At 40.0% G+C, this 15,630-nt stretch overlaps 2 protein-coding genes across 4 annotated transcripts in view; both read right to left on the reverse strand.

The window, feature by feature from the left end:
- Positions 1-1,102: 1,102 nt before the first annotated feature.
- Positions 1,103-3,172, reverse strand: LOC125899770 (SPEG neighbor protein-like). Its single transcript, XM_049594291.1, has 5 exons — positions 3,138-3,172; positions 2,653-2,759; positions 2,253-2,560; positions 1,447-1,588; positions 1,103-1,300 (listed from the first exon to the last, which is right to left on the reverse strand). The coding sequence occupies exons 2-5, from the start codon at positions 2,757-2,759 to the stop codon at positions 1,162-1,164; spliced, it is 696 nt and encodes a 231-aa protein (XP_049450248.1). The 5' UTR covers positions 3,138-3,172; the 3' UTR covers positions 1,103-1,161.
- Positions 3,173-5,609: 2,437 nt separating this feature from the next.
- The window catches only part of spegb (striated muscle enriched protein kinase b), a 48,810-nt gene continuing 38,789 nt past the window's right edge, over positions 5,610-15,630 (reverse strand). For all 3 annotated transcript variants that reach the window (XM_049594016.1, XM_049594015.1, XM_049594017.1), the window contains 8 exons: positions 15,323-15,445; positions 14,780-14,944; positions 12,940-13,762; positions 11,570-11,809; positions 11,189-11,412; positions 9,956-10,031; positions 9,267-9,416; positions 5,610-9,066 (listed from right to left, as the gene is read on the reverse strand). In XM_049594016.1, the coding sequence (XP_049449973.1) occupies positions 8,802-9,066; positions 9,267-9,416; positions 9,956-10,031; positions 11,189-11,412; positions 11,570-11,809; positions 12,940-13,762; positions 14,780-14,944; positions 15,323-15,445 (2,066 nt within the window). In that variant the 3' untranslated portion in view covers positions 5,610-8,801. The remainder of the gene's footprint in view (positions 9,067-9,266; positions 9,417-9,955; positions 10,032-11,188; positions 11,413-11,569; positions 11,810-12,939; positions 13,763-14,779; positions 14,945-15,322; positions 15,446-15,630) is intronic.

Raw genomic sequence — 15,630 nt, forward strand, 5'->3', positions numbered from 1 at the left:
GGAAAACCATTTCAGGTGACTACCTCTTGAAGCTCATGGAGAGAATGCCAAGAGTGTGCAAAGCAGTAATCAGAGCAAAGGGTGGCTATTTTGAAGAAACTAGAATATAAAACACGTTTTCAGTTATTTCACCTTTTTTTGTTAAGTACATAACTCCACATGTGTGTTCATTCATAGTTTTGATGCCTTCAGTGAGAATCTACAATGTAAATAGTCATGAAAATAAAGAAAACGCATTGAATGAGAAGGTGTGTCCAAACTTTTGGCCTGTACTGTATATATATATATATATCTGCAGGGACAGAGTCAGAGCTCCAACACTACCGAACAGGCAGAACAGACTGATAGAAGACGAGGGAGAGGACAGAAACCAGTGAGAATATGAACTCCACTTGCACGTCTCTGTCACTCTGTATTTGTCATTTGTCTTTAAAAGAGAGGGGAAGAGAAGTAGAGGTGAGACAAGAGGAGAAGAAAGGAGACAGTGTGGACTGTGGAGCATCTTATTTAAAAAGATGACTATGTTTATTTTGATTTTCAGCTTTTCTGTTCCTATATGTAGTTATTCTTTTTATGTCATTGCTTAAGTTATTATCTCTTATCTTCCCTTTTATCTGTTATTTGTCTTTAAGAAATAAGAGAGGAAATGACAAGAGGAGAAAACAAGAAAAAGAGCAGACAAGACAAGAGAAGATAGAAGGCTGCTCAGTTCAAAAGAAAAGTAAGGATTTTATTCTTCAATAGGTTGTATTTGAAACTATTGAAAATAGTGCAGATTAATGATTTATTATAGTCATAATGACAACACAATGTATACTATCTTAAACACGTCTCTTACATGTAACCTTTAAGTAACCCTCTCATCTTAATGTTAAATGTCAGTATTGTTAATAGGTGTTGTATAGTACGGCAGTTAAATGTTGTGTTTCCATCATAAATCTTTACTTCTTCCCTCATTTCTATCAGAAACAAATATTGCATTTTGAAGTACTATTACAATACAAACACTTTATACTGTCATCAGTGGTAGAAGATTGAATAAACACTCAAAAACAAAGCTGTTAGTAAAAACGTCTTTTGATACAGTTTATTGTCCATTGCATTGCACTATAAGAGAACAGAGGCTTATCGCGTTAGTATTGGCATAGTTGAGAGGTTGCATCAGAGGATGTCGACACGAGCGAAGGACTGGTCTGTGCCCAGACTGTTCTCCACAAACACCTCATACTTGCCAGCATCAGACATTTTTGCATTTTTGATAGTCAAGATAGTGTTGGTGTCCCCAATGTCGAAGAATACCCTGAAAAACACACACTGGAATCACAATCTCTTCATTTGCAATCTGCAGTTCTTCTGCATTCACACACAATGCCATTTCTACTGTACATGTACACACATCCTGAAAAGCACCATAAACATAGATAGAAATTAATAAAGAGAGCCCACCTGTCGTCTTCTTCGATGTCATCTCCATCTTTGAGCCAGGCTACATCTGGAGGAGGCTCCCCACTTATTTCAGCCTTGAGCACCACTGTTGTCCCTCTCTTGGCCTTAATGTTGCCTGGACCTTTAGAAACCTTAGCAGGGACTGGGAAAGCATGATTCAAATACTCCATCAGCTACATTTATTTGATGAAGACTGGATACTGCCTCACAGATAATGTTGTATGGGAGACAGTGGTAATCACTAGAGGGACAGAGTAGACTAAAGCCTTCGCTTCGGACATGTCTGACAAGGTTTGAGTGAACATTAGCAACAGGTCATCTCTGTTCAAAGGTACAACTGTTTTCCATTAGCTTTCTCCACGACATCTAGTATGATTGTTGAAGAAGTCTGTCTCACTATTGTCATGAAAAAAAACTTGTTTTAAGGAACTCTTAACCCAGCAAATGGTCATTTGTATGCCATTTATTTACCCTGGGGTTGGTTGAATTTGTGAAGAAAACTTTGTATTTATAGTTTTATAGTAGATACTTTGGGAGGTACTGTTGTTGCTTTCTTGTTAAGAGTTAGATGTGGTGATTGATAGCCTATTAGCAACTGGTAAGCATTACTTAGCCCAAAGACTGAAAACCATCAGTCTGGCTCTGTCCAAAGGTAACAAAAGACTATTATACAAAATGTTGAACTATTAGTTTAAGCTGATCAAATTCTGATCTCTCACATCACGCTAAATTACAAGACTTAAATTCATGCATCATTGTAAAGTGTAGGAACAACAAGCCAGCTAACACCAACAACGTGTACACACCTTCCACTAGAATACAGGCAGACCCATACGTCTGTCCAAATGGATTCTTAATGGAAACAGTGTATTTTCCCAGATCAGCCAGAACCCCATCTCGAACCACGAGCGCCACAAAATCCGGGTCTTCAAATACATAGCGGTACTTGGGACCATCCTTAAGCTCTTTGCCATCCTTGAACCAGACGATAAAAGGATCAGGGAAAGCACTAACTCTGCACTCCAGCTTTGCAGCGCTGCCCTCAACAAGAACCACATCTTTGAGCTCCTGCAGGATCTTAGGAGGGCCTTTCTCTCGCAGCTCTTTACGCGACCTATATTAGAAACACAAGGAATAAGAATTCTTTCAAGCTTTGGCCTCTCCTCAAATGCCAGTGATGCCAACAGACATTGGATGTTTCAGTACCTGTGGCCACGATATGAAGCTTGGATTCGGATGGCAGCCTCCTGGACCTGAGGATCGTTGATGTTCAGAGTGCACCCAGGAGGGGGTGCAGCCTTTGCTTTGGACATCTGCAGTGGTCAGAGGAGGTTAGCGCTAGAAGGGTCTTGCAAATTAGTTTAAAACATATCTAATATCCATTTGGCCTTTTTCACAGCAGACATTTTTACTAGTTATAGCAAGAAAAGCAAGGTGTTACACATAAATGATAGTTTGCACAACAGGACCCTGAAATTGAAGCACTAAATGGTAATCTGCCATCATTATTTTTAGTATTTACACTTGTGCTTTTTCTCCTGCAGTATGTTATAATGCCCTCTGTGGATAGGGTCTATAAACTCTGACAACTGGAAAAGAGGAGTTAGAAGGCACTGTGTTTTACGAATGAATCAATAGGCATGACCTTACCATCCATTTTATCATTTACACCTCAATGTCACATTTCCTACCTTGGATATCCTCTTGAAACAGTCCTCTACTTGAGATCCACTCCAGAGTCAGCAGGCCTAAAACACTTGATGCTTTATATCTAGAGCTCCTCAAGGATCAAGGAGAGCAACTCGTCACTCAGACGTTCCTTTTCCTTCTTTGGATATTAGGAAATACTCAGCATGACAAGAGTGATTGAGGATGTGCAACAAATGTTGCAGAGGTACTTTCCCATCCTTATAAAGCCTTCATATCAAATACTCCTGAGAATCTTTGGAGCAGTTAATAGTTTTGTTCATGATTGAAATGTGAGTCGTCCCTAGTGAAAATACACAGATAATTGTTGGAGGGAGTGGCCTCAGCCTGAACTGAGAATATTCTATGACAGTATCATAAAATCATGACCCGAATGTGATCTTTTCTTAGAATGGAAACACTTTAAAAGTAATCTCTTTTGTCTTAAAGGGGCAGTTCACCTCAATATCAAAAATACATATTTTTCCTCTTACCTGTGGTGCTATTTATCAGTCTAGATCGTTTTGGTGTGAGTTGCTGAGTGTTGGAGATATCAACTGTAGAGATGTCTGGCTTCTGTCTCATATAATGGAACTAGATGGCACTCGGCTTGTGGTGCTCAAAGCGCCATAAAATACATTTGAAAAACTCAACAGCATTGTCTCTTTCCAGAAATCATGACCCAGTTACTCAAGATAATCCACAGACTTTGTTGTGAGCAGTTTTATGTAGAAATTATTTTCTTTCTATTGTACTACACCCACCAAAGGTATCCCAGAAGGAAGCGTGAATCTATTGCTAACTCCCCTATCCGTGAAGAATGCCATTAATGTTTACATCTCGCGCTGTCACAAACATGAGCCTCTTGACCATGAGTAGATGTATGGTTCCTTCTGCATGGTGATACAGGTGGCAGGTGCAGTACAATAGAAAGAAAACAGTTCCTACATAAAACTGCTCACAACAAAGTCTGTGGGTTATCTTGAGTAACCGGGTAGTGATTTCTGTTAAAAAGGCAACAGATAGGATTCGTTTTTTTTTTTTTTTTAGCTTGACGCCACCTAACGTCAGTGGTGTTGCTTGCACTGTCGCAACGACCAAATTGACCGTGTGGATCACAGAAAATCAGTAAAATGTAGGCTGTAAAGCCACCAGTATACCTCTATGTATATGTAGAATGAGAAAGTGTGTGGACACTCTACTAAATAAATGAGTAAAGAGACCGAGCAACAATTATCAGATTTATCTGAAGAAAAAAACAAATAGTAATGCAAATAATTATACCAGAATGCACAGTACCAGTACAAACAACTCACAGTAAATTATACTAATATGGACAGTATCAGTTCAAACAACAGTAGACACATAAGGGATAATGTATAGTGAGCCAGTGACTGTTGAAAAATAACTCCCACCGGCTCACTATACATTCTCACACACACACACACACACTCACATTCAAATGTTACAACTGGCATCAACATTATTAAACTGCTGGCAGAGTGTGTTGACAGAGGAGAGGCGTTCACCAAACAAACGGGAGCGGAGGAGAGGATTTTACTCCACTAATCATTGTCCGAGGGCTGCCGTAGAATGGCAACGAGGATGTCAGCCAACCAACACTCGCTACCCGGTCCCTGGTTGCGGCGATTTGCGATGCTGGCCAGCTAGGAATTAACTAGCAGCCAGTGCAGTACAGTCCTCTCTCGGCTAGCTAACATTTAGCTGTGTTACTTACTGATCCATTAGAAAGAAAGCTAGCTGGACATCAGTTTTGAAGCCTCTTTGGTCACGGAGCTCCCTCCATCTCTTGAACGCCTGGCTGAGGGTTACTCTTGTTTTTCCTCTTCTTTTATCACTCTCCTTTTTGTGCATCCCCGCCTCCGCAGACAGATTAGCTCGTTTTCTTTTGGGAGGCCATTTTTCACTTATCTCCAAATTGGCTGATTGGCTGACCGACCAGTTTGGCAATACATGACGCATTTCCTGCCGTAAAGCAGATTTTTTCCACAAAAATTTGTCCCCGGTGGCAGAAGCTTATTGCAAAGATTGCAAAGCCATTAAGTAACCTATGTAAATGCTGATAGTCTGATTTTACTGTGTATACTACCCTATGCAACCCACATTATTTTCATAATGATATATATAGGCAAAAATGCTGTCTGTTGCGTCTTTAAGAGGCATTGCTGTTGAGTTTTTCAAACGTATTTTATGTATGGCACTTTGAGCACCACAAGCTGAGTACCATCTAGCTCCATTATATTGGAGAGAAGTCAGACATCTCTATGGCCAAAATCTCCAGCACTCCGCAACTCATACCAAAACAATCTAGAGTGATAATAGCGCTACAGGTAAGAGAGAAAATATATATATTTTGATTTGGGGGTGAACTGTTTAATAAAAGTTAATTTGTAACTCTGCTGCCACTTTTCACACCCGGTTTCATTCACTGTGAACAAACTGATACACTGTATTGATATATTTGTCATATTTCCTTTATTGTTCATAGCCTTAACAGCTGTCATGCCTTTTCCATGCCAGATTCAGAAATGTCACAAAATAAAAAGCAGCAGCTATAACAAATACAGTCACTCAATAAATAAACAAATTGCGAAACACACACAAAGCAGTCACATTCATATAATCAAAATAAAGAACTTGTCATTCATTAAACAAACTATGTTCTCTGTGGGTCTAATATCCATCACGAGGCACTGCAACACATTCCACAAAATACGGCATAGGATTTTAATACAAAATGTGGAGCGTTTAAAATCTTTTTTCCCCCTTAAAACCCCATTGTCTGCTTACAAATAGTTGTAATCTCATTCAATATGATTAAAGAACAAAATATATTGCACAGACGTTTAGAATTTAATGCAACGTTGCATTCTCATGCTGATCTTGCATGTTTTCATTCAGGTTTAAAACAGCTCCCTCTGTGATTAACCTCTACTCTGCATAGGAAAATGACTGAGGCCAAAAGACAAAGAGCTGCAGAAAAGGGCAGTATTTATCTAGCAGTAGCATTAGAATATATAGAATTAGTAAAATAATCTCATATAATTACCAACGATCTCTGTCAGTCAATACACAGATAAAAACAACTCGTGATTTTGCTGAATGTATGACGTAGCTTTATGTGATGTCATTGTAAAAGACTCATTAGTGTCTGATTGTGAGTCTGTGGATGCTTTAAAAAAATGAATCCAATCTGTCACAGAAGTGTGCAAATCTGTATGTGATATCAACACATGTGACAGCAAGGTCAAAAAAAAAAAAAATCATAAATCTGACATTTGTGCAAATGTTTCACATGCTGGTCTTAAAACTGAATTTGCCCTCACAAGGCAAAGCAACATGGAAGAAACAATACAGCTTCACAATTTATGTACCAGAAAGTAATGAGAATTAGATCAAATGATTAATGCCTCACTCAGTGTAATGTTAAAGAAAATGTGCTGGTACTGACACCCGAGGATAGACTTCCAAAACAGTTATTTAGGGTTAATCATCTTTGGACAAAAGGGGATATTGGGCATTTGACTGAGCAATATATTTGGAGACAGACATTGAACACCAATGCGCCGCTGAGTCATATTCTACTTTCAATCCAGCCAAGGAGGAAATGTCAGTAAGCGCCCAATTGCAGTCTTCAATATGGTCCTTGAAGAGGACAAGTAATGTGTTTTAAGGGACTAAAACCAGACTAAAAATGAGATAAAATTCATGATATACCCATTATAGTTTGATCAACCAGGCATGTATCCTCTCATTTACATTATTTTTAGGATTTTCATGATATCATTTTATGTATTTATTAAGAGGTACATACTTCAATATATCATATATGTGTGAAATAAGAGGAGTGTCTCTTATAAATTAATTAAATATCTCCTACAGCTCTATAGATTATAATATTTCTGATTTCATGTTTTGTACAGCCTGCAGGGCCTGTAATTTTGCATATGCATTGAATTTATATTTCAATCACTGTGAACAGTGTCTTGTAATCTTGTATGGGCTAGAGACCAAAAAGGTGTATGATGCTTAATTAAGGGAATAAATAAAAAATAATTTATAATTTAATTATAACCATTTTAAACTTTACTTAACTTTATTTATAAAAATTCCAGCCATTTAAAAACTAATTTATAAAAACCAAATTACTCTTTTTCAAAACAGCAGCTGTTAGCAATTGAAAATTACAGCTAAAAAAGAACCAATACACTCAACAATGTCTTAATAAACATCCTTTCTCAATGAATTGAAGAGGCTATTTTTTTAATGCTGACTAATGCTAACTGGTTAAGGGCACTTGGACGCACCCCAGTATCACCAGTGGGTTTCTAAAGCGATTCAGTTTGCCGCTAACCCCCTGAATAATCTTACATTTAATAATAATCTCAGGCAAAGTGCTGTCTGCACATCCTGAGAATACATTGACTGACTCAGCAAACTTGTAAACTTCATTTCAGTAAACTCAGAGATGAGTGTAAATATCTCTGCATGGCTAATCACACTGGATCCTTTACACTGGGCTGAGTGGAAGAGCTTAGTTAAACTGGAAGCCAATGTGCTGGTTGTTAGCTTACTTGTGGTGGGGAAACTGGTGGCTGCCAAGCACCAGCACAGTGGCAGTCCTGCACAGAGCCACTAATGCTGTACATGTCAACACTTGGAGCAAAAATGACGATCAAATAACAAATTCCCGAACAAAATTCAGATTTTGAGAATGAGCGAATCGTTACTCTATTAAGTAACATTAGGGAAGAAATTTGTGCTGATTATAAGAGTGCTTTTCTAATAGCTCTTGTAGAGAATCCTCCAATGTATCCTCTGAACTCAATATACACTTCAAAAACTCAGAACAAAAAAAGTAACTGGAACTGCTACACGCTTAACAATCACTGAGATGCTACAGCAGTATGAAACTCAGGTACTGTAGCATGAACAACACTGCTCTACTTAAAGTTGGAGAGCAACATAGAGCATTCCTGGCTCTCCTTGATCATGGACACAGAATTGGACATCATAGAATGAACTTCTGGTCAGGAAACATTTGAATATGATACTATAGACGGACACAGCAGAGGTGTTGCTATGGAAAGGCATCAATTGTTTTCCTTGTTTTGAGATTGTGCTGAATATTCATTGTTTTGGAATCTCGTAAATAACTGGTACTTGAATAAAACAATGTTTTTTAACATCAAACTCTATTACAGCAGTTGTAGGCCTTTTCTGGTGGGTTACTACAATATATTAATATGCATTCCCTTTAATCATTATAGAGTTGACAGTAAGAAAGGAAGTCATTTATCCAAAATGTATGCAAAGTTACAAACCTTGAGGTACTCACTTGAAGACAACATCCTCCCTTGCATGAACAAGGTCCGCCATATAAAAAATACAGTCAGGCTCTTGTAACTTTGTAAGAGTTCCCTTAAGTGTGAAAGCATTCTTTCAGATTCTCTTTAAGAACCAGAAAAGAATAAAAAGTGATGTCTCTGTAGATCACAGCCACTGCTGGTTTCTTGAGTTTTTTTTTCTTCTTCCGACCAACAACTCCAACCTGAAGCGACCACCCCACCTCAGGGCCCAAAGTCTTGTCTCGCTCTGAGGTTGTTCCCCCCATAAAGTCCTGACAACTGGTGTTTGGAAGCCTGTTTTCACTGGGTGACAGGTGTTGTGGGTGTCGTGGGTGTCGTTGGCACATTTGGCGTGGCAGGGCTGGTGGGGGTTTGTGGCGAGCTCTGGTAGGACCGCAGGAGGACTTTGTGCTTGGTGGCCACCTCCTCTCGCCTACGCTGCTGATCGGCCAAGAATTCCTTGAGACGGGTAGTTGTAAAGGTGAGAGTCTGCCTGCGGAGGCGCATCAGGTAGGCATCTTGAAGCCAGGAGTTATTGAAGCAGTCCTTAATGGAGGGACGAGCCCTGTTGATGACCAGAGAGTAAGGATCCAAATATTCAGAGAGATTAGAGAGATTTAAAAACAGAGTGGGCTGCATACAATATTTTGTAAGAAAAAAGAAGAAGTACTTCTCAGTGTTGTAAAATAAGCTCTCAAAAGTAAGCAATGACAAATACAATTTATACAAAATGGAAACTATAAAAAGGACTCATGTTGAGCTTACCAAGGGTAGCTACAGAGGATCTTTTTAAGAAACAGAGAGGCACTTTGGGACACATTCTGGTAGAGTTTAGAGAGGTCAAACTTTGCCGCCTGGATCCTGGCTTCAGTCTCCTGAGGATCAATGTCAGCGAAAGGTGACCTGCCGCTCAACCTGCAAAATCAAGGTAAAGTTTTTTGATATTCATGAACCAAGAATGCACAATAAATAAAATAACTATCCGTACCAGCAGGCAGCAGTACTCTGTAATCGACATTCAATAAGAGGACTAACAGGACAGATTCAAGATGCCAGTTAGATAGTTAGCACATTTACAACAAGCCCCGATGTTGAAAGAATAAAGTATCTTTACTATGCATTAGTGAACAGTAACACAAACTGTTCCGAACCATTTCTGCTAAAGAGCTCAGTGGATAAAAAACTAATCTTACCTAATGAAACAAGATTGTTTTGATCTCATACCTTATTAAAGTTTGCCTGTTTCCACTTTAATTACCTCAGTTGTGAAATTAAATCAATATCACAAGAGCAAAAAGATTACAGTAACATTACAGTACATTGAAAATACCTGATATGAAATGCAAATGCATGAGGCAAATTTTCAATCATAACCCTCATTTCATATAAATAACACTATTGCATTTCTATTTAAAGAGAGCTTGCTGGGCGGAAGCTGTGAAAGCAGAACTCACATGATGAAAGTCAGGACGCCCACACTCCAGATGTCAGCTGGAGGACCCACAACATCCCCTTTCAACATCTCCGGAGCTGCAAGAAGAGCAGGCTTCATTATTTCACACAGAGCTTTAATTACATCTGCAAATAGTCTTCGTACGACGCATTATGATGTGTTGCCTGTAATTCTATGTATGTAATTACTTAATGGTGTGTGTAGCTTTTTAAAATGTATGAATGCTTAGTTTTACTCAGTTTATAATACCCCTGTGCTTTTATAGCAAGTGCATGGTGGATAAGACAGATATGGCTATGTGTTAGCAAACGTTGCATCCAGCAAACACAAAGTCCAATATTCACTCTCCTCCTGCCCAGTTCAGACCAAAGATTTGCAATGAAACGAGTTGAAACAGGCAGCTAAAAAACCTGCCAGTTCATACCAATGCAACTAGATAAGATGGTGTATCATCTCTATGCAACAACTCTCTACCTCCGTTCTGATTTTGAGCTTGTGTAGCCTCTTAAAATATGAATAAGGATAATGATGGTGAGATACTGGCTACAGTTGCATTTGTAGTAGTGATGAAACACTAAAAACAGAAACAAAACGAGCATCAGATGGACTGTATTCATAACAAAGATGCCACAATAATGTAAATTATCAGCACTGGCTGGTGAAACAGGTGACCAGTCTCACATTCTAAAACCAGGCACCGTGATTTGACCAGCTGAGTTGGAGGTGACACCATTAGCCAGTTTGAGTTGAGCTCAGACTGGCCAGTTCACCTCGCTGCAACTTTTCTTTGCAACATTCTAAAATGGTTTTGTCTTGTTACGCATCTTTGGTCTGAACTGGGCTTTGAGTTCTGTTTTGGTCTTTACCAACTCCTGAAGCAGATATCTGCCTCTCAAGCTGCAAAAATGTTCCACTATATTCACCAGCCAGTCCTTGCCTTTGTCTGTCTACTATTTTGTGTTGGGCAGGAAATGTACAGTTGGTTCTTCAGGGTTTTTTCTGTGGAAACAGCAGCTTGTTGTGTCTGGAAAGGTGCTGATGAGAGCACTGAGACTAAATCATAACAGTAAAATTGTGGGCCATAAAACCAAAACAGTGAGCTGAAAGATGTGAATAAGCTCCAAAGAGATAAGGGCATCAGAGTGTAATTTGTTCTGTTGTTAACATTAAAATATTGATTGGAGCAGCTTCAATTTCCAACATTCCCAGTGGTCTGTGTAAACAGGGCTCTTACACATATACTCCAGTGTTCCAATAGGAGGGCTGAACTGCTTGAGGAAGAGAGGGTTGTAAGTCTGAGCACTGCCAAAGTCAATGATCTTGATGACATTCATGTAGGTGATGATGACGTTCTCTGGCTTGATGTCCAAGTGGAGGATGCGTCGGGTATGGAGGTAGTCCAGACCCTGGAGGATCTGCACAATGTAGGTGACCACGTCATCCTCTGAGTAACGGAACCTGACACAAACCAGAAAAATGCTTGTTAGAGGGAGGATATTAAGGGCAGTTGCTCATTGATGCATTTTTACACAAGTTCTGCTCATTCACCATATATGGGAAACCAGGGAATGACTTCACATCAGAAAACCAGTATAACAAAGCTGTTTGGCTTCACCTGTCTATGAGGCTGAAGAGCAGCTCCTTTCCACTGCAGTACTCGGAGATAAGCACCAGGTAGCGGGGTGTGACATAAGCCTCATGCAGAGCCATGATCCTTTCGTGATGAAGTGACTTAAGGATGTCATATTCCTGCAGCACTGCTTGCTTGCTGTCTGCCTCATATGGAACAATCTTAGCCATAAAGAGGTTGCCTGTGGCGTTTTCCCGGCACTCACGGATCACACCAAATCGACCCCTGTGTGAGAAAGAGTGAGTTAATAGTACCTTTTCAAATTCTGTATGACTCTTACTACTAACTAAAAATTACTAAAATGAATTATATTCTCACTACAAACATTTTAAAAGTGTTAATGTTTGCCCTCTTAATTAACTTAACTTAACTTAACTCTTAACTTTGAGGGGCAAAAAATTAACAAATTTCCACATTTAACCTTTAGCCTTTAATGGAGAACTCAGCAAAACATGCTATCAAGCATGTAACTGCTCCTTGAGGTTATACGCTTTATTTTCCTATTTATAAAGTTTTCTCTACTTCCTGATAATTTGTGGTATTGACAAAGGCTGTACTATACTCTCAGATCGGTTTGCACTGATTGATTCTTTAATTTGGCACTTGGAGGCAGTGGAAGAAGCTGTAATACAGAGGCATAGTGTCAACTCAAAAAGTCGATTTTGCAGTTCTGTTAGCAAACAGTTGCTTATTAACATATTCTGTAGACATGGTAGCAACATTAGCATTCATCTGGAATCTTGTTTCTGGCCACCTGGCAAATGTAAGTCCAATGTTCACTCTCGCATTGGTTCTGTTTTTGTTCCAACTCCTGAGGAGAATGCTAAAAGCTCCACTTTGTGTTTTAAGGGGTTAGTTCAGATTGACCAAAGTCACACAATAACAACCTAACTAAGTGGCCGAGGCATTTGTAAACCAGCAACTCCTGTGTTCAGCAAGGTAAAACTACTGCTTTTGTCAGTGGAGTCTGACTTTAAAGAGAGCATAGTTAAGGTTCACTTTAAGTTCAGTTCCCTGTTGGAAAGCACTGTCTGTTTAATAGGTACTGAGCATACAACTGGATAAATGAGACTTGGATTATACTGTACAAGTTGTGTGAGTTTGTAAACGGATGTTTGGATATAGTCCCCTATGACTTCAATTTATCAAGGCCTTTCTCCATTTTTGGATTCTTTGCTCATGGTGAAGGCATGCGAGAAAAACAAATGGTCATTGGGGGAATGATGTATTACTTTAATCTATGACTATAGAAATTATGATCATAGCAGCTTTCAGATAGCTTGCTTTCAAGGTACAGATTGTCGTTGTCAGCTCATATTTGACTTGGTTATCCAGGTTTGATCAGTAGTCACTACCTTGCTTTCTCATCCATGAAGGTGTAAGGCTTCTGTGGAACTCCCTGGCGCAAAGATCCCTCTCCAGGCTTGCCCAGCGGCGTCCGGCGTCCCGAAGGCGTCAACCGTCCTGATGGTGTGATTCGTCCAGATGGGGTACTCCGGCTGTCCCCTCCCTGCAGCAGTGGTGTCAAGCTCTGTACCACCACCACAGGTGGTGAGATAGTCACTGGTTGCGAAACAGTCACGGGTGGTGAGACAGTCACAGGAGTGACTGAAAGCGTGGCGGTTGCCGGGGTGGAACTAGATTGAGAAGGTGGAGTGACACGAGTGGTCGCAGCTGGCACATACATGGGGACAGATGAAATAGGTTTTCCAATGGCAGTTGCAGGTGGAGGTACAGGAGAAGGGGATTTGTTGGTAATGGGTACAGCATTTATGGGACTCTTAGGTTTGGGTGGGACAACAGGGGGAGGCGCCAGTTTGGTTTGGGGTTTGCTTACACTGATGCTAAGAGTGGTCTTTGCTTTGGCTGGCGTGGGTTGGACCGATGCGGCGGTCTGAACAGGTGCTTGTTCCGAGGGAGCTGTACTGATGGGCGGAGTAACAGCAGGACGGCTAACTTCAACCTGCACAGTGGGTGTGGTGGTTACTGGAGAAGCAGATTTAGCCACAGATGGAGCAGGAGCTGAAGTTGAGGCAGGGACAGGTGTTACTGTAGTGGATTTACTAGGAGCTGGTTTAATGGGAGGCACTTTCATGGATGACATCATCACCACAGGGGGAGGAGGAGTAGTTGTAGGAACAGTCTTAACCACCACTGTAGAGCTGGATTTAGCTGGTTCTAATGAAAGGCAAGGAGAGAGAGGATGCACTTCAAAGGCTTGATTTGATACATGAAAAGAACAATACATACAATGTGATGATCTACAATGTCATTTTCAACTATCACTATCTAATGGGGTTGAATAATTTCCAATGTACGTTTGCCTGGGTCCAGACCTCTGAATCCACCCACTCCACCTAGTTGGAATTAAGTGACTGGTCTGGCATTGTGACATGAAACAGCTATCTCTCAGCTAAAATAAAAAACAACCAATGAGCACTGTCAAGCGTTGTCAAGCAGTGCAAGCCCAACCCACTCTCACTTTGAAGTCATCAAATACTGTCACTTGGTCAGTGACTTCTGCAACAGACACAGATGAAAAAAAACTGTCCTTTCACATCGGCATGATACGTGGCCGGTTGCCATTATTGCTTAACGGCGCCTGGCAGCATCAGTGGGGCCAACAACACCCGACTTTCACCTGGAAGGCTGGTGTTCACTTCCTATAAGATTGTAAAGCCAAACCCTGTTCTTTTTTCCTACACCTAGCCATGTGCTTTTGTTGCCTAAACCTGCTACTGAAGTTGTTCTAAAACGACACGTCTTCACCCAGCATTGTAGTTTGTTTTACTTTGTTGTGCTTTTAGTTATTTTTCTCTGCTTCGCCCTAAAACCCCAGCAAAATAGGTATGTTGGTATGACTACGCATCAGAGCGGACTTAAAATGGCCTTAGATTCTGGTGGTAGGTCTTTAGCAATTAGTTAGGGAACACTGAATGCCACTCCCCGATGTAAATTGGGTGTCAGAGTGAAGATGGAAACAGATATCAGGCAAAGTGTACGTTGTTCCAGACAAAACATATCATTAACATACACATAAATAATAAGTTAAGCAAAACAAAAACTAAACTTACACACAACTTTAATCCTTTCAGTGTCTGTACATTTTTAAGGACAAACATCAAAAAGTACATTGAAAGCAACTTCATGTCTATTGACGGCCTTATCTAAAATAAACACAAAGGTCTTACATACCTGAAACATCCAGGCTTACTACTTCTGAGAGGTTGCTGTAGGGCCCCTGGCCAGCTTTATTGACACATGCCACCCTGAACCTGAAGGAGCCCCCTGCTGGCAAGTCAACCACATTGTAATAACAGTCTGCCACCCCTGTAGCCACAATCAACCAGTTGGTCTCACCTGGGGAGTAAAAATAACAACAGTGTGTCTATATTCTTATAAGAGACTGCTTATAGTAGTTTTAAGTCACACTTGCCATTTGTCTAAAATAAATACACAAAATTAAAATGAATGAATGTTTATTAAGTTGTTTGATAAGAGTAGGTGTGCTGCATGGTTTAAACTGTTTTGGGGAAAAAAAAAACAGTAATTCTTGATGAATCTTATTGTAGTTTTAAGGAAAACTTCAACACTCTGACCCCATTATGACAGGATCTATATAACCCTTTCAAAACCTTTCAAAAAATATCTGTCATCTACAACATCCGACAAGAGTCATCTGACTAAAAAAAGACAAAAAAATCCAAAAACATTTAAATCATGTTAGTAGACACTGACCCTCTGCTCTCCTCTCCAGAGAGTATGTGCAAGGGGCCAAGGTGTCTGAGGGCCTCCACAGGACCAGAGCTGTGTTGTTGTACTTTTGAGGTATTTCAGGGGTCCCAGGACGATTAGGTAAACCTGTAAAAACAAATATATGGGTATCAAGAACATATCACTTGCCCTCCAGTTTCTTTTCAAGTCTATCCTATACCAATACTTATTACTGTAATTATTTACATATCGTACTATAATACACTGTATATTGTGTATACGACTGACACAGTTTAATGCCCACGGACAGACTTAAAAGAATGCATGTCTCA

The sequence above is a fragment of the Epinephelus fuscoguttatus genome, linkage group LG13, assembly GCF_011397635.1.
Source record: "Epinephelus fuscoguttatus linkage group LG13, E.fuscoguttatus.final_Chr_v1".
Classification (NCBI taxonomy): Eukaryota; Metazoa; Chordata; class Actinopteri; order Perciformes; family Serranidae; genus Epinephelus; species Epinephelus fuscoguttatus.